General features: G+C 30.0%; 5 protein-coding genes across 8 annotated transcripts; 2 read left to right on the forward strand and 3 right to left on the reverse strand.

The window, feature by feature from the left end:
- The first annotated feature begins 284 nt into the window (after positions 1 to 284).
- On the forward strand, positions 285 to 1,570 carry tau (microtubule-associated protein tau). The gene is made up of 4 exons (XM_047052730.2): positions 285 to 862; positions 946 to 1,047; positions 1,132 to 1,221; positions 1,293 to 1,570. The coding sequence occupies exons 1-4, from the start codon at positions 778 to 780 to the stop codon at positions 1,568 to 1,570; spliced, it is 555 nt and encodes a 184-aa protein (XP_046908686.2). The 5' UTR covers positions 285 to 777.
- Position 1,571: 1 nt separating this feature from the next.
- LOC124490506 (uncharacterized) lies at positions 1,572 to 4,913 on the reverse strand. Of its 2 annotated transcripts, none has more exons than XM_047053026.2 (10): positions 4,343 to 4,913; positions 4,123 to 4,240; positions 3,883 to 4,046; positions 3,785 to 3,818; positions 3,566 to 3,702; positions 2,958 to 3,496; positions 2,301 to 2,890; positions 2,059 to 2,240; positions 1,913 to 1,990; positions 1,572 to 1,816 (listed from the first exon to the last, which is right to left on the reverse strand). In XM_047053026.2, exons 1-10 carry the CDS (start codon positions 4,424 to 4,426, stop codon positions 1,682 to 1,684), a joined length of 2,061 nt encoding a protein of 686 aa, XP_046908982.1. In that variant the 5' UTR covers positions 4,427 to 4,913; the 3' UTR covers positions 1,572 to 1,681. The 2 variants fall into 2 exon arrangements, with proteins under 2 accessions (XP_046908982.1, XP_075586679.1); XM_075730564.1 differs by having other exon boundaries at positions 3,883 to 4,039; positions 4,119 to 4,240; positions 4,343 to 4,721.
- Positions 4,914 to 5,124: 211 nt separating this feature from the next.
- On the reverse strand, positions 5,125 to 14,320 carry LOC124490503 (M13 family metallopeptidase neprilysin 3). Of its 3 annotated transcripts, XM_075730724.1 has the most exons (15): positions 13,963 to 14,320; positions 13,538 to 13,884; positions 12,770 to 13,482; positions 12,599 to 12,700; positions 12,389 to 12,514; positions 10,746 to 11,191; positions 10,469 to 10,659; positions 10,268 to 10,400; positions 6,583 to 6,785; positions 6,406 to 6,495; positions 6,259 to 6,331; positions 6,160 to 6,182; positions 6,008 to 6,101; positions 5,734 to 5,927; positions 5,125 to 5,643 (listed from the first exon to the last, which is right to left on the reverse strand). In XM_075730724.1, the coding sequence occupies exons 1-15, from the start codon at positions 14,036 to 14,038 to the stop codon at positions 5,368 to 5,370; spliced, it is 3,087 nt and encodes a 1,028-aa protein (XP_075586839.1). In that variant the 5' UTR covers positions 14,039 to 14,320; the 3' UTR covers positions 5,125 to 5,367. The 3 variants fall into 3 exon arrangements, with proteins under 3 accessions (XP_075586839.1, XP_046908980.2, XP_046908979.2); XM_047053024.2 differs by lacking the exons at positions 10,268 to 10,400; positions 10,469 to 10,659; positions 10,746 to 11,191; ... (3 more) ...; positions 13,538 to 13,884; positions 13,963 to 14,320 and adding exons at positions 7,062 to 7,630; positions 7,694 to 7,815; positions 7,879 to 8,085; positions 8,160 to 9,442 and having other exon boundaries at positions 6,583 to 6,982; XM_047053023.2 differs by lacking the exons at positions 10,268 to 10,400; positions 10,469 to 10,659; positions 10,746 to 11,191; ... (3 more) ...; positions 13,538 to 13,884; positions 13,963 to 14,320 and adding exons at positions 7,062 to 7,630; positions 7,694 to 7,818; positions 7,879 to 8,085; positions 8,160 to 9,441 and having other exon boundaries at positions 6,583 to 6,982.
- On the forward strand, positions 11,225 to 12,443 carry LOC124490509 (immunoglobulin domain-containing protein oig-4-like). Its single transcript, XM_047053030.2, has 5 exons — positions 11,225 to 11,765; positions 11,833 to 11,930; positions 12,004 to 12,061; positions 12,144 to 12,245; positions 12,305 to 12,443. Exons 1-5 carry the CDS (start codon positions 11,568 to 11,570, stop codon positions 12,353 to 12,355), a joined length of 507 nt encoding a protein of 168 aa, XP_046908986.2. The 5' UTR covers positions 11,225 to 11,567; the 3' UTR covers positions 12,356 to 12,443.
- A 232-nt stretch (positions 14,321 to 14,552) lies between the features above and the next one.
- LOC124490507 (L-sorbose 1-dehydrogenase) lies at positions 14,553 to 17,174 on the reverse strand. The gene is made up of 5 exons (XM_047053028.2): positions 16,520 to 17,174; positions 16,083 to 16,439; positions 15,454 to 16,029; positions 14,987 to 15,385; positions 14,553 to 14,905 (listed from the first exon to the last, which is right to left on the reverse strand). Exons 1-5 carry the CDS (start codon positions 16,824 to 16,826, stop codon positions 14,715 to 14,717), a joined length of 1,830 nt encoding a protein of 609 aa, XP_046908984.1. The 5' UTR covers positions 16,827 to 17,174; the 3' UTR covers positions 14,553 to 14,714.
- Positions 17,175 to 17,246: the final 72 nt, after the last annotated feature.

Here is a 17,246-nt window from a genome sequence, read left to right on the forward strand (position 1 = left end):
ATTTAAACTAATATGGATTTTCGAAATTTTTGTTGCATAAAAAAAAACATTTTTTGAGGAAAAAAATCAAAAAAAAGATCCATAGAAACGATGATTGATCTATGATAATCATATCACAAATATATGAACAACAATTAATGACTTGTTGAAAAATCCATTTTGATCCATTATGATGATTGACTTCTTGTTTTGTTTTGTTTTTTTTTCTAACATAACTGATTGTATAAAGTCTGTAATCATATTTTTTTCCCCATTTTCACTATGGTTAATAATAATGGAGATGAACAAAGTTATTGTGCAAAAAATAAGTGCTTCTACTACACTGACAATGGATATCGATCAATAAAATTAAGGATTGGCATACGATTCATTTATTTACCACCATCATCCACCCACACACACACACACACACCAAGATCATTAGCGACATTTTTTTCTGGTTATCTATATAATTTTTTTTCTTGTTTGTCGATTCTGGATCGCTATATAACCCCATGTAGTGGATTGTTTTTTTGCCTATGCTTATCAATTTTCATCTCATATGTTTTTACTGTTTTGTTGTTGTTGTTGTTATGATCACTGCAGATGGTGAAAATAAAACAAAACAAAACAAAACAAAAACAAGAACCAAAAAGACAGAAAAAAACGATTAACTTTTATGATTAAACATTATCATTCATTAAGATAATTATTTCAGCTCAAATTCTTTTTTGTTCGCGTGCAATAGAAATTCTTTTCGTTGAAATACCAAAGCCTTTAAAAAGTTAAACAAACCAAATGTCGAAAAAAATGTCAACTCCAGTTAGTCCGGGTATCAGTCATTCCAGTTTAAACAGTAATGATAGTCAATCAACAGATAAAAGTATGTTAAAGGTTTTCCATTTCAAATTTAATTTTTTTTTTCATCTTTTATTCCATGTTGAATTGAATCAATTGGAAAATTAGAAATGCCAATCAACAAAGTGACCGTCGGTACTGCTAAAGGACCTAATATAAAGAATGTTAAATCCAAAATTGGTTCATTAAATAATGTCCGTCATAAACCGGGTATTTATTTATTCATTTTCAATGTTTGTTTATATCAAGAATAATTAATGAATTCAATTTAAATTTTTGGCTAAAACAACAAAGCTGGAGGCGATAAAAAGATTGAATCACAAAAATTAAAATGGGAAACAAAATCCAGAATCGGTTCATTGGATAATGCTACACATAAACCTCGTAAGTTTATCTGTGAATAAATAAATAAATAAACAGAAATTGAAAATTCAAAATCCATTCCATCAATATAGAAGGCGGAAATGTTCGTGTTGTGACACAAAAATTAGATTGGAAAGTACAATCAAAAGTTGGTTCACTAGACAATGTTAAACATGTACCCGGTGGTGGTAATGTACGAATTTTTGATGAAAAATATTCGACCACCACCAATTCAATAAAATCGGGAGAAACAACGCCGGCAACAACAGCAACAGCACCACAAATCAATAACAATAATAATCCAATAGATGATCTGTTACGAGAAACAAATGAAAAGCTCACATTGAATAATAACAATAATCATCATTGAATTTCGCAATGGAAAAAATGTTTTTTTTATTCAAATTTTTTTTTCGATAAAAAAATATTAACTATTTGGCAATTATCCAAAGATCATCAAACATTTGAATCACCATTATCGTCACTTTTTATCATTCAATGTATCTGAATTGGATTTCTCTGCAGCCGTATCGGAATCTTTTTTCATTTTTTCAATCAATAATCGTTTACGTTGTTTTAATATGATTGCCAATGTATCCATTTTTGATGGTTTTACCTAATTTTCAATAATGCACAAAGAATAAATGGAAAAAGAATTTTTTTTTTAGTTAATGATACATCATTATCATTCTTAATTAATGTGCCATATTACCATGTTTTTCAATAATAATAAATTACTCCAAAGACGTTGTATAAGAAAATCATTTGCAATGTTCATTGGAATATTTGCCTTATTTGAATATGAAAGAAAAAAAAATTATCGATGGATTTCTTTATCAACAACAAACACATGCATACCCGAAGTTCATTTTTATTCCAATGGAATAGATTACAACGAATCTCTTTGATTTGAAATAAATTTTCAACAAAATTTATCAATTCTGGTGGAAATTCTTTGAATGTTAAAAACATTGATAAATCTTCACCGGTGAAATTATTTTCATTTTTACCATTATATCTTGACATGAATTCATCGTGATCTAAATGATAAAACATAAATTATTCAAAATTCATAAATTGAATCGACGAAATCAATTTACTTTTTGTTTTATCCGTTTGTCCCATAATCATTGGATTTTTGAAACGATCATTCAATTCCTGTTCAATTGTATCATAGGTATTGATAGAAAATTGTGATAAACTAATCAATGATGTTGAACATAATGATGATGATGTGGATATTTTATCATCCACAAATGATTCTGATTGTTGTTGTTGTTGTTGTTGCTTGTTTATTTCAATTTTTGGCGATTGTATAATGGTAAACGATGGTGGTGTTGATGGTGACGGTGTTAATGGTGGTGGTGGTGGCGGTGGTGATGGCACAATTTTCATCTTAATTTCCATTGGTTTATTATTTTTGAAGGAATTTTTTTTCTCAATATGTAATCTTTGACGATTTGTCGGTGATAATGATGATGAATGTCTACGAATAATTTCTGAATAGACATGATAATTTCCATCCTCTCGGTGTGTAGTATTGTTCAATTTATTAGCTGCCGTCATCGTCTTCATCATTGGTGATTCAATTTCAACAACAATCGTATTTGGTACATATGCTATTTGACCAAGAGAATTTCTTGCTTTCCACCATTTACGTGAATCATCAAGTATTTCTAGGATTTCACCTCTGGTGATATATAATACATAATAGTGCGAATTTTTTTTTTACAATTTCAAAAATGTCTAAAACAAACCTTGTTACAGTTAGCTCTTTATTATTATTAGCTGTACGTGGAAATTGTACACGTACAATTTTCGTAGCATTCCGTGATTGTAATTCAGCTAGCCATTCCATTTGTACAACATTGATTGTTTGTTGATCATTACTATTACCATTGTTATTAATATTATTATGATCAACCATTGTCAATGATAATGATGGTGATGATGGTAATTGATCATCTTGTTCAATCGAACCGATTGGTGATGACAATGGCCGATTACCATGTTGTTGCTGTTGATGATGATGATGATGATAATGAGCAATGATTCGAGGATTATTATCACCATTAGTATGTTGATCTTCATAATCACTATCATCATCAAAACTAGTTGGACTACGAGATTTATTTGGAATAGATGACGATCGTGCTGTAATGATTTCCTCTTGATCCATATCGATTTCAGTAGCCATCAATGTTGGTATTATTATTCCCAATAATTCTGGTTCAGTGATGGCCGGTGTCCAACCATCATTAAATATCGGTTGAAATGGGCTTGTCATACGAATATGCTTTATAATTTAAAAAATTTCCAATCAAATAATCATTGTGAATTTTTTCATTATACAGAATAATCTAACCTTAACTGATTTTCTCCAATTATCACCAAGTGAACGCCAAAGATCACATTCTATACTTGTACAACAATTTAATAAAAATTCGATAGCATCCGGACTCAAGTATGGAATTTCAACTAAAGATGGATCCATTGGTGGCTCTATATTGGTGATAATTATAGAATTAGAATTTTCAAAAGAATGTAGAATTCAAATTTAAATTTTTTTTCTTTGAACACATACCATTTTCATGTGCAGCTTGTATTATAATGGCAAGCTATATTTATTTGAAACATATATTTAATTCAATGTTAATTTATTACATCACTATCTCTACTTACAGGTGTGAAAAGGAAATGTACCAATTCCGGTGCATTTGGATCATGTATACAGCCATTTAATTTAGCTAATAAATTAAATGCCAATTTAAATTTGGAAAGAATTTCAAAAAATTCCTCATCACATGAACCAGGTGCATATTTGGTTAGAAATCCATCACTAGATCCTTTGGTTATTAGATAATTGATAAATAACAACAATGAAATTTCAAATAAAGAAACAACAAGATGATGATGACTGACCTCCACGTTTATGATGATTACGTTTTTGTAATTTTCTTTGTTGTAATCGTGAAATGAATGTTTCGATATCATCAAAACAATGATTCAATATGGATACATAACGTTCATTCGAATAGTTCTATGTGAGTGTTTAGTCAAACAAACAAACAAAAATCATATCATTATTATTATTCAACAACAACAACAACAAAAAACACTTCACCAAATGGATTAATTTTACCTCATTTATTTTATTTGTTCGATGATGATGATGAGGATGATGATGATGACGATGATGATGACGATGGCTTTGTGGTGATGACATTTCTTGACAATGTTGTTTTCACTAATTCACGTTCATCAAATGAACTTGAAAATCTGATCGTGAATCAATATCGTGTACAATTAATGTACCGGATGTTCAAGTGGATATGGATATAAACTATGAATCAAATTGTTTGAAGCTCCAAACGACAAAAACAGAAATAAATTTAAAAAAAAAAAAAATTTTTTTGATTAAAATCAATTAATCTACATCGATGAGAGGATAGTTATCATGTGATCATACTAAGAAACAAAAAAAGAGAAATATGTCTCCAAAAAAAAGTGATCTACTTGAAACCAATGAAATTAAACTATCGACATATAATATAACCAATATATAAGTGTGTAGGCGACACTCTTATCACTTAAGGATCAATTTTTTTTCTGGGATTATTTGGATCTAACTAACTAAATAACTCAATGTTTTACTCATTTCTCTCTCTCTCTCTCTACCACCGCATTTTCACTCTTCAAATAACAACGGCAAGAACAAAAAAATTTAATTATATTAAAATGTACAACATACCACAGACATAGCTTGTGGTGATGGAAAAATATTTTTGAAAATATTTCCATTTCTCTCTATCCGGTTATAATAATAACAAACGGGTAAAAAAAACGTTGACATTTATGTTTAAATGATTACATCTCGATCACATCATGTTTAATTTTCATTCATTTTGATTAAAATTAAATGAATTTTTTTTGGCAAATTTTTTTTTATTGATTCGAATATCTTTTCATTTGGGCAATTTATTATAGTATATTGGGCAATCAAATTTTGGAACATTTTGGCCATTTTTTTTCTTCATTCAAAAAAAAAAAAAAAAATGTTTGATGTTTTTTGTTGTTGTTGTTGTTGTGTGTATGTGAACAAAAGTTGGCAAATAATAATGATAATCAAATATTTTATGAATAAAATATGAATGAATGACTGAATGATCACCAAATATTACATTTTTCTTTAGGATTCATTGACGATCCAATTGGACAATTGAATGCTTGAGAAAATTGTGGTGAATTTGATAATGTTCCAATGACACGATATTGTGATGGTGTATGTGGATCATTACGAATCTGAATCTTTAATGCTTCAGGTGTATTGATTGAACACCATACTTGTGCGAAACCAATGAAAAATAATTGATTCTGTGTGAAATTCAATCCAGGCAATTGGAAACCATTTTCACCATTTTGTTGTGACCATTTTGTGAAGGCCTAATTAATTTTTTTTAAAAAAATAGAAATTAGTTATAAATTAGCATTTGGAGAAAATTGTTGTCAATATTATCAATAATGGATTCTCACATGGAAAGCAGAAGTAAGACCACCATTATCGGCTACATTTTCGCCAAGTGTTTGTTTTCCATTTACATGATCATTTGCAATCATATATTTTGAATATTGTTCTTGAAAACATTTCATTCGTTCTTTGAATTTTAATATCGTACCATGTTGCCACCATTCATGTAGATTTCCTTTTTTATCATATTCTCTACCCTCTTTTCACAAGAACAAAGAACAAAGAAAAAAATATTTTCAATATTTAAGCAAAATTAAACTAAAAATCATTAGTCCTTACGATCATCGAATGCATGTGTCAATTCATGACCCATCACAACACCCATAGCACCAAAATTGAGCGATTTTGGTCGATTAACATCATAAAATGGTGGCTATAATGAGAAATAACAAAAAAATTATTTGATTAAAATTTTCATCAATTACGATTACCTGTAGAATGCCGGCTGGAAAAGCTTGATGAATAAATGAATGGACAGACAAAAAAAATAATCAAAAACAATTCAATTTTAAATTAAATTTGATTTTTACCGATTTGATTTTTAGTTGGAGCATAATATGCATTAACAACGGGCGGTGCCATATCCCATTCGCTTTTATTTGTCTGATTTCGAAGCCAAAAAAAAGGAAAAAATAATGAAAATTGAATTCTCCACTACTAATAATCGATCTACTTACCGGTTTATCAATCTTTTTAATATATTCATTTAGCAGAAAAATATTTGCATTAATGCTATTCTTAAAATACTGATCATCTTTAACTATCAACTAAGGTTTTTGTTTTTGAAGAAAAAAAAACATTAGATTTGAAATTGAAAATAAAAATTTTCTATTCATTCATTCATTCAAACTTACATCTTTGTAGCGTTTATTTAATTTTTTTTCATTAAGTATAAAATCTGGAAAACCAATCATATCGGTAATGGCATCTGCTTTTTCCATTGCCAATTCTAATGTTTGTCGATCCATCCATGTTAAATTTTCCAGATGTTCTTTGAATGCATCTTTGATCTGTTGTATCATGATTTTACTTTCATTTTTTGATTCACCACGAAATGCTGAGTGTACAAATATTGAACCGACAGCGAAACCAAGTACCGAACTTGTATCACCAATACAATAACGCCATTGACTTGAGCTACCTTCGGAACCGATTAAAACCTGTGTAAATGTTTTGGCTGCATCACGAAATGGTTTCGATAGATATGTAACCATTGGTTGTACTACTGACCAAACTACCGTATTGACTAGGATTCTGCGATTTATTTTATTTTATTTTTTTTTTTTTTGATTTGAAATTAGTAATTTGATTAGCTTTTTTTCACAACACTCACGTTTTATTATCATTATCACTTAAATGTTGTTCGATTAGTTCGGATAGATTACCAAAAAATTCGGGTGAATATACAACGATAGGTTCTTTTTCCGTAATTTCACGTTTAATAGGTGCAAATGCTTCCTTGAAATAGGCTATCCAATCGATGAATGGAGCCAATTTATTCAGATCACTCAATTGCATTTTATGATAGGTTTTTTGATCATCACGTAAATCTTCCGGTGGTATCAATATTTTCGATACTTGTCTTTCGAATTCCATTACACGTTTCATCTGTTCATGTGTCGTTGTTTCATCGCCACCCAACAGAACACCCACTTTAGTCATAAAATCTAAATATGCTATAATTACTTCATCATTATCTGTTTTATTCAGATAATAATCTCTTGGCATAATAAAGCTGCCTTGCTGTAGATTCAATACATTTTTGGTGGAATCTTTTTCATCCGCACTAACTGACCATTCGAATAGGCCACCACGATTATAACGATTATGCATTAATGTTAATTTACTTTGTAAACTCCATGCTTCAACATCGAATCCACCGCTAATATTCCAGCCGCCAATCTGTATTTTTTTCAAATAAAAATCAAATGGAAATTTATATTGCAAAAAAACAACAAAACATACCAAATCAATAAATTCTTGCATCGGTTTAGCCTTTAATGTTTCAATCACTTTAGTACGATCCATACATGAATCATAATATATTTTGGCTTTTCGTTCAGCATCACTAAATTTACGTTTTTTATCTTCTGAAAAATGGATAATTATCATGATTAATTGAAATAGAACGGAACAAAAAAAAAACTTACCAAGAACATTTTTCAATATAAGTTGATTATCTTGTGTTAATTTTCCAAACGTTCCCCATGATGCATGACCATCTGGTAATGGATTCTTTTTGATCCAACCACCACATGCATAATGATAGAAATCATCACAAGGATTTACATTCTCATCCAATGAATCAATAATTGAACTGGCGATCGAAATGCATTTCGGTTTAAGGCATAATAAAGCTAATGAAGAATTCAAATAAAAAAAAAATATATGTTTAAAAATAATATTAACAAAATTAAAGAAAAAAACTTACAATTTTCATTAGTCAAATGTACTTGAAGAATAGGATTCGGTTGTAATAATAATATTAATGCCAAAACAAATATAATTAATGCCAATAATATGATTGCAAAAAATGAGATCCTTTCAAATTGTGTCATACGTAGCCAAAAATTTCGTTTATTACCAAAAACATTTGATGTCGTTATGAATGATATTGAATAATTTTCATTTAAATTACTACTACTCGTATTATTATTATTATTATTATTATTGTTGTTGTTGTTATTGTTGGCGGTGGCTAATGATGGAACATTCATATCATTCGATGATGGTGATGATAATAAATTCTGAGATCGTAAATTGGTGATATTTGCGAATGGATCATTCAATGCAACAGATGATGATGTTGATTCTTCATGTTGTATTAATTGTAAATTATTTGAAAAATGTGGATTACCAATACTAGTTACATTACGTGGAAACATTATATTTATTGAATCATTATTATTATTCATAATTGATTCACCACCATCGTCTAATAATTCTTCACGATGATATCCGGTAACCGGTTTTAATTGTAATGTTGCCATGTTGTTCGCCAATTTGATTTTAATTTTTGATTTTGATGATAATGAATGAGAAATTTAAATTAAAGCTTTATTATTATTAAACAAAAAAAAACAACAGTAATCAATCAATTAATTGATTGATCATTGATGAAAATAGAATGACGATTAGAATCAAATTGAATGCAATTGATAAAGTGATCCATTTTTTCTTCTTTTGGTTTGTTCGTTCGTTCGTTCGTTTGTTCTTTTTTAGTCAATTTTATTTTGGTATTCGATGTCGATGATGATAAATATATGGCCAAAAGTGAGAGAGAGAATATTTGGAATGTTTCGTATATTTTATAAATAATGACTAGCTTCGAGTAATCAAAAAAATTGAGAATTGAGAATTCAAAAAAAATGGTCGAGTATTTTGTAGAAAAAATTATTCGGTCATTTTCATCATCGTTGTTGTTGTTGTTGTCATCGTTGTCAATACAAAAACAAAACAAATCAACAAATATGCATTTGATCGATTGAATGATGATGAAAATTAAAAACAAAAACAAAACGCCCCAGAAAAAAATCTAAAAATTAAAAAAAAACAAACAAACAAACAAAAAAACGTAGTGCCCAGATATTCTTCGAAAAAAAACATTCGAAAAATGGCATGTATCATTATGTGATAGTCAACATTTTTTTTTTGGCTGCTACCGCTGCTGCCTGGACAAAAAAAAAGAAGATAAAGCTCCACATTTTGTTCAATAGTGGTTTTTCTCAATTTTTGGATGTATATGTGTGGATGTGGAATGGAATTCAGCGATTATAAATGTATATGCGCGTCGAATTTATCGCAACACACCAACAAACGGTTGATGATGGTGGTGGTGGTGGTGGTGGTTTATGAATTACGATTGATTATATATAATATACGCGTGTGTGTATGTGTGCATGATGCCTCATTTTTGCTATATAAACTTTTCAAATGGAAAAAAAAATTTATATATAGATCTTCGGTTCACATATCTATAACGGGTTGGTTTCACAAATCACAATAATTTTGAAATTATGAAAAGAATTGCGCTAAAAAAATACGAATGAAATTGATCAATGTTTTTCGTTTATTGATAAATATATGTAGGTGTGCGTATGTGTTGTTTGATGAAAAAAAATTCGTGATTTAAAGACGACTAGCAGTAGTGTGTAGTAATGTATCGATTAGATTTTTTTAAAAAAAATACATCATGACATTTTTATGGCCGGAAATAACATTGAAACAAGAGCTTTCTATTTATTGGATTGTCTTTTTTTTAGAGAAAATTTTTTTTTGTTCTTATCAGATTATTCAGATTATTTGGATATTATGGATCAACAAATGATACCATAATATAACGAACACCTTTAGTTACTGTCAAGCCTTCATGATAATGTGTCAATCGTCCAGGATGTAATAATGACCAACCAAGACGAAGATTAGTAACTGAACAATTTTGTCGTACAAATCGACAACCACCACCCTAAATTGAATGAGAAAAATAAAATTAAATTGAAGCAAACTACCAATCAAACAAACACACACACACACACACACATACCTCATAATCGATTCTTGGTCTATTCAATGCAATATTCACCGTATAGGTGGATGAATCATGATGTGGCCGTAGAAAAGCTTGTTCATTTGGATGATAACGAACAACAAAATTCATTATTGCTTTTGGTGGCTGGTTGGATAAAAACGAGACGATAATGATTAATCAGAACAAGAAATCATCATATAAACAATACATACATCATGATAATAACCAATAAATATTTTTTCCTGTACTGGACGGATATATTCACGTAGGAAATAAAGCCAATGTTGTTCTAGACCAACTTGATTCATATGAATATCAACGGTAGGTACATTTTCATAGCCACCAGCTAATCGTGGATCCTGATTTTTTCCCGCTGACCATTGTCCATGATTTTCCATGATTTCTATTTTCATTAGAAGAATGAATCAAGAATCAAGAATTATTGCCAGAAAAAAACAAATATCAAAATTCGCAATATGAAAAACAAACCAATTAAATGACGACAAAATGTTGGCGTTACAATTGGAAACCAATAAACATCTGGACATGGTTGTTCAATAATTGTTTCATCAAGTAGATTTGTAGAATAATTTTCATGTATATAACGTTTACGCCATTCATATTCATTCGTATAAATTTCATAAAATTCTGGATGTTTCAACGATACATCCATTGTGTCCATCTGAGCAAGATGACCATAATCCTTAAGATTTGTGACATACATAAATATACCATTATCACGTAATACTTGACAGAAATACATATCGGCATCGAATGATTTTTCATCATCATTATCATCATTTTTATGCTGTTGATGATTTCGATATGATAATGGTCGATGATTATTATTTTCATTGGCCGAAAGATTTTCCAAATTTAGTAATGAAGATTTGATTAGATAAGCGGTCGATATGAATGGTACGTTCCAGATTCCTCTACCGTGAACAGGAAAAGAAAAATAAATGAAGAAAAAAAAAATTGAAAAATTATTGTTCTGCGCATACAATGGATTGTGAATGAATGGAATGAAACAATAATAAAAACGAAGAATTGAATCGTCGGTTTGTTTGTATTGAATAGAATCGAATAATAATAATAGAATAATTTGATCAGGGGTTATATAGCTTTGAAAATGTCAAAAAATTATCAGATAAAATAAATAACCTTAAAACACACACAATCCAAACAAGCAACAACAAAAACAACAAAAAACAACCGAAACAAACATGACCACAAACACACACAGGGAATTATTATTTCAGCCATTTTATCATTCAACAATAATTGATTTTTTCAATAGCAATAATAATAATGATGATGGTGATGATTTCGAAAAATAAAACTTTTTGGCTATGTTTAATAATCATCATAATCATCATAATACAGGATTGTTGTGTTGATGGACGTCGTGGAAAAAGTAGCCGTCGACGTAAAATGCGTAAACAAAATTCAAAATTATTATTTCATAATACCAATTCTAAACGTGCTGATTATTATATGAATGCTGATGTATGTATGTTGTTTGATTTAATTTTTAAAAAAAAAATTTTCAATTTCATTACAAACAAACACACAGGGTGCACAGATAATACGATCATCACATTTTGATTATGAATTCTATCTTGGCCATAAAATTATATTCATTTGTGTGGCAACCGGTGATCCGTTACCAACGTAAATATATAGATATAAACGATTGAAATGAATCGAATGATCATTCACATTCATTCATTTATCTTTTATATAGAATCACATGGTTCAAAGATGGAATCGAAATAGATAATAGTTTTAATAATTATCTACATGTAAGTGTTATCATCTATAAATTGTTTGTTTGTTTTTGTTTTTAATTCAACATTTGATTATTTCATTCTCTTTTTTTTCTAGATAAATGAATGGAAATTTGGTAAAGAAAAAGAAGCACAGATTAAAAGTAAATTGGAAATTGATCCAGCAAGACAAATGGATTCCGGTACATATGAATGTATGGTAAGTTTAGTAAACAAACAAGCAAACTACACATGTTAATTTTTTTCAAAATTAAAAAGGCTAATAATAAATATGCAGTGGATAGAAAAAATTTTAAAGCCGATTTTTGAAAAAAAAACAAGTGGCCACCACAGCAAACTTACCTTCGTTCATTTTTAATAATCTGAACATAATCATGTGAACGTGAATAATAGCCATCATTGGTGATTGTTCCCCAGAAATTGGACCAATATTCTTTTGGACGTACCAACATTGATGCAATAATTGATCTATATAAAATGATAAAAAAAAAATTATTTTCGATTTGAAAACATAATCCAAACAAAACTAGAAAAAAACCCCGATTGAATTACCGATTGGCTTCGATTAGATCACGAAGTGTACGACTATTGGTTAATCGAGCATCACTATCGACGACAAATAGATAATCACAATTGACACGTGTGCATTCATCACTAATAAATTGAAAATAAATTTTTTAAATTAGATTAAACAAAACAAAACGAAAATGTAAATAATCTTACAGATAATTATTACGTAGTTGCCATTCTTTAGCCTGTTTATTTTCCACATATCGTATATCATGATAATAGTTACGAAAATTTTCCATCAATTTATCAATTTGTTCATTATGATAATCATTTGTTGATTGTATGAACAATGTAATACGATGTTTATAATAATCTAATGATGTTAAATATTCAAGAAATTCTGGAAAAAATGGTGTTGGTTTCAATATGGTGATGGCCATTAAAACATGAGGATAATCATCATGATCAATGTGATCCAAATTAATTCGTTGTTCATTTTCATCACATGAAATACAACCAATTGCCGGATGCCATGATTTAGCTAGATAATTTCCCAAAGAATTTAATGGAATTTTACTTGCACCATTTCCATGTACAATAATTGGATATGTTTGTGTGATTTTGTTGAATAAAAATGCATCAGCATTTTTGGGATTATCAACAATATTTGATCCTTGATTGAAACGAATTTCAACATCACTGATTTCACCATTTAGATTTTGAAATAATTGTGAATTTCTATCCAATTTTATACCGATTTTTTCACGATATTTTTTATCAAGATAAATTTTCGTATAAAATAATTGATCATCATCATCATCATTAATATCTTTGGCTAGCTGAATGATTCTATAGAGATCGGATGCAAAACCGATAAAACCACCAGAATTTAGATAACGTTTATCATCGGTTTTAGGATATAAAGTCTATAATTAATGGAATTATTAGAATTTTAATTTAATTCGTTGAAAAAAAACATACAGCTAATGATATGTCGGGCCAACAATATTTTTCCGATGAAAATACAACGTTTGCCTTGAATGTATTGAATTTCTTAATGATTTCATCACCATTACCATTGATGATAACATCGTAACTATCGGTGAATAGTATGAGATGATCATCTCTATCTTGTACCGATTCTAGATATTGCCGTAATAATCGTATTTTCTGTCCACCACCAGGTCTTCGAACTACATCACCACCTTTCCATGGTTGATTTAGACCAAGCAATTCTAATTTCAATCCGTAAACCTGAATTGAACGATTAAAACGTTCAAAACCATCGGTACTACGTGTGGCGACCGATACGACAATCAAATCTTTTACTATCAATCAATTAAATGGATGAAAGAATGGAAAAAATTAATCACGGATTAATCGATTAATTGATTAATGATGATTACCATTTTTTGTCGAACAAAATCCTAGCAACGAAACAAATATAACAAACAATGTAATGAATGTTTGTATTTTATTCATAATGTGAAATCTTTGTCAAATTTCAATTGAATAATTGACTAGAATTCAGTTTTTGGGCAAAAAAAAACATGGAAACAATGACGACAACTATGATGTATGATGATTTGATGGTTAAAAAAAAAGTTGGACATCGTCGTGGTAACGACACCGCCTAACTTTTATAATAAGACATGTGTTTTGTTTACATTATCATCAAGAAATCAAGATTCGAACCGAAGAAAAAACATGCATGCATTCATGCATGCTTACATAAAACAACAACAACAACAACAACGAAAGCTTTGTATAAACGACACACATATGTAGCCAAGTTTATATATATAGATATCGAGAGACTCACACAATTATTGTCGAATCGTCAAACTATCAAATGATATCATAGTGAATACCCAGTACCAGTACCACCACCCATTTATTATATTATAAACACATATGGTGATTTTTTTGTTTACCATCCATTGAAATTCAATATATGAAATCAATTAAAACAAATGAAATAAATAAACATCCGTAATTTTAGTTGATTTGTTTTTTTTCTTTATTATTACTTATTTGATAAGTCTCTAATCAAATGGGTGTGTTTTATCTGTCGAAATACATATAGTATATTCTAGGAGTTTGAAACAGTTTGAAAAAAACTCCAAGGTTCCAGAAAACATAACTATCATGTTCATCATCAACGTGCATCTTGTTGAATAAAATCTACACCACGTTCGGCAATCATCATAGTTGCAGCATTCGTATTGGCATTGACAATTTTTGGCATGATTGATGCATCGATCACACGAAGATTATTTACTCCACGTACACGTAAATGTTCATCAACACAAGCACCAGTATCACTAGAATTACCCATACGGCAGGAGGCTGGTTATTTTTATTTTTTGTTAAAATGAAAAGAAATTATTTCAATTTTTTTGTAATCAAAAAAAAAAAAAAAAAACTTACAAGTAGGATGAAAAGCAGTGAGCGTAAGTGTTTGTGCATGGCAAGCTAAATATGTATAGCATTTGTAATAGGGTTTATCAGGACAAAATTGACATCCAGGTATTGAACGTGGATATATTCGAGCATATTGACGGAAAAATGGTTGTTCCATCATTTCCATACCAGCACTCATAGTATCAACAACAACGGCTAGATCATGTAGATCGCCATAATAATTAGGATCAATAAGTGGTGCATCAAATGGATTTCGTGATTGAAGTCGTACAGATCCACGACTTCGTGTAAGAGTAAATGCATATAGTACGAAAAAATGTCTAGGATCACCAGCCATTGGTTGAAAATATTCTGCCCATGCATCTGGATCTTGAAAATATCCGGTAATTGTTGTCACATTTTCGGCTATATAAAAGCATCAATGAAAAAATTACTTATTATGTTCAACGATTTTAATATCGTTGCAAACTTACGAATTCGATTGATCAAAGTGGCCATAATGCCGTCTGGCCAATCTGGTACATCATTAAGTTTTGATGAATGGAATGCCATTACGATAGGTACTTGTGTGATAGGACCAGAATTATTAACATAATAATCGTATAAATTCTGTACAGTCAGAACATTATTGATATCTCGACCATATTGAATAAGATTTTCATCAGTGGTCAAATAATCGACCGGTGTGAAAAGATGATCTTGTAGTCCTTGACCAACCGGTAGATCCACTTGTACCGGTATACCTAGATCGGTAAGATGTTGTCGTGGACCAATACCAGACAACATCAAAACCTGCGGTGTATTTATGACACCAGCGGTAAGTATCACCTCTTGATTGGCATAAACTTGATATGTTTGATTATTACGAACAAATTCAATACCATATGCTTCTAATTGATTAGTATTGGTATTGTTTCGCAAAAGAATTCGGGTACAATGACTACGTACTAATACGTGTAGATTATTACGGCCAATTGCTGGTACAATAAATGCGTTCGATGTTGAATGACGTGTATGATTCTGTATCGTAATTGTTTGTTGAATCAGTGCTATTTGAATTAATACGAGTTATTACGATACGATCCAAAACTATTAAACTTACTTGTGCCTAATTGATTTGGTCCATTTACATCGGTATATGGTAGACCTTGAAGATTCCAACCTTCCATATATTTCAATAGAATTGGATCAGGATTCGGTGGTGATGAAACTTCAACCTGACCTCTGGTAGAATGATAATTTGGTGCAGCCTCTACATAGCGTCTATTCGTATTGTTTTCGGTACGCTGAAAATATGGCAGAACATTTTCAAATGACCATTCTTGCAGACCATAATAATTGGCCCAATAATCAAAATCATGACGATTACCACGATTGTAGATGTTAAAATTGATCGTATGTGAGCCACCAACTACTCGGCCACGTGGAAACACCATTTGACGATTCCGGAAAGCAAAAGCTATGATAGCAAAAAAAAAAAAAAAATGAATTGATTTGAATAAAAAAAATTGAAAAATCTAAATTAATAATAAAACTGACCAGCATTAGCCTGTGGTACGGTATTATATCCCCAATCGAATTCACCGGTTTCAATATTCCAAGCTTCAACGGGCATATCAGTGATAACCGATGCTGGACCACCGGATTCTATTAATAATACCGTAGTTGATGGATTCTCCGTCAATCGACCGGCAATCAATGAACCGCATGTACCGGCACCAACAATAATATAATCATATGTAGTATTCCATTGTGTACGGCTACCAACATTATTATGGATCATTTGCCGTTGAAGGACAATGATGGCAACTGTCAATAATTGAAATGTCAACGATGGTGTAGACATTTTGTTTGTGTGTGTCTGAGTAAATGCGGATACCAGACAAACTAACAAACAATTTTTTCAAAATGCAACAGGTTTATATATATTTATTATGGAAGTCTACCTACCATCATGATTATCATTGATAGCATATATATTGTGTGATGAATTGAAATTTAAAATTTAGTTAAAATTTAAATAATCGAAATTAACATGTTGCTGTTTTTTTAATGCTGAAAATAAATAATTTATAGATAAATAAAATGATGGTAACCCTTATAAATATATATGCGGTGATCATCATTATCATTGGATGCACTTTTGAAACAATCGCACAAAATCAAATTTTGATTCCAATTTTTCGAACAACTATTTACACCTGACGACGACGACGACAACGACAACGATGAATTTGAATTCGAATTTTGGCAAAATTTTCAAATT

This window comes from Dermatophagoides farinae, chromosome 4 (assembly GCF_024713945.1).
Source record: "Dermatophagoides farinae isolate YC_2012a chromosome 4, ASM2471394v1, whole genome shotgun sequence".
In the NCBI taxonomy this organism is placed as follows: Eukaryota; Metazoa; Arthropoda; class Arachnida; order Sarcoptiformes; family Pyroglyphidae; genus Dermatophagoides; species Dermatophagoides farinae.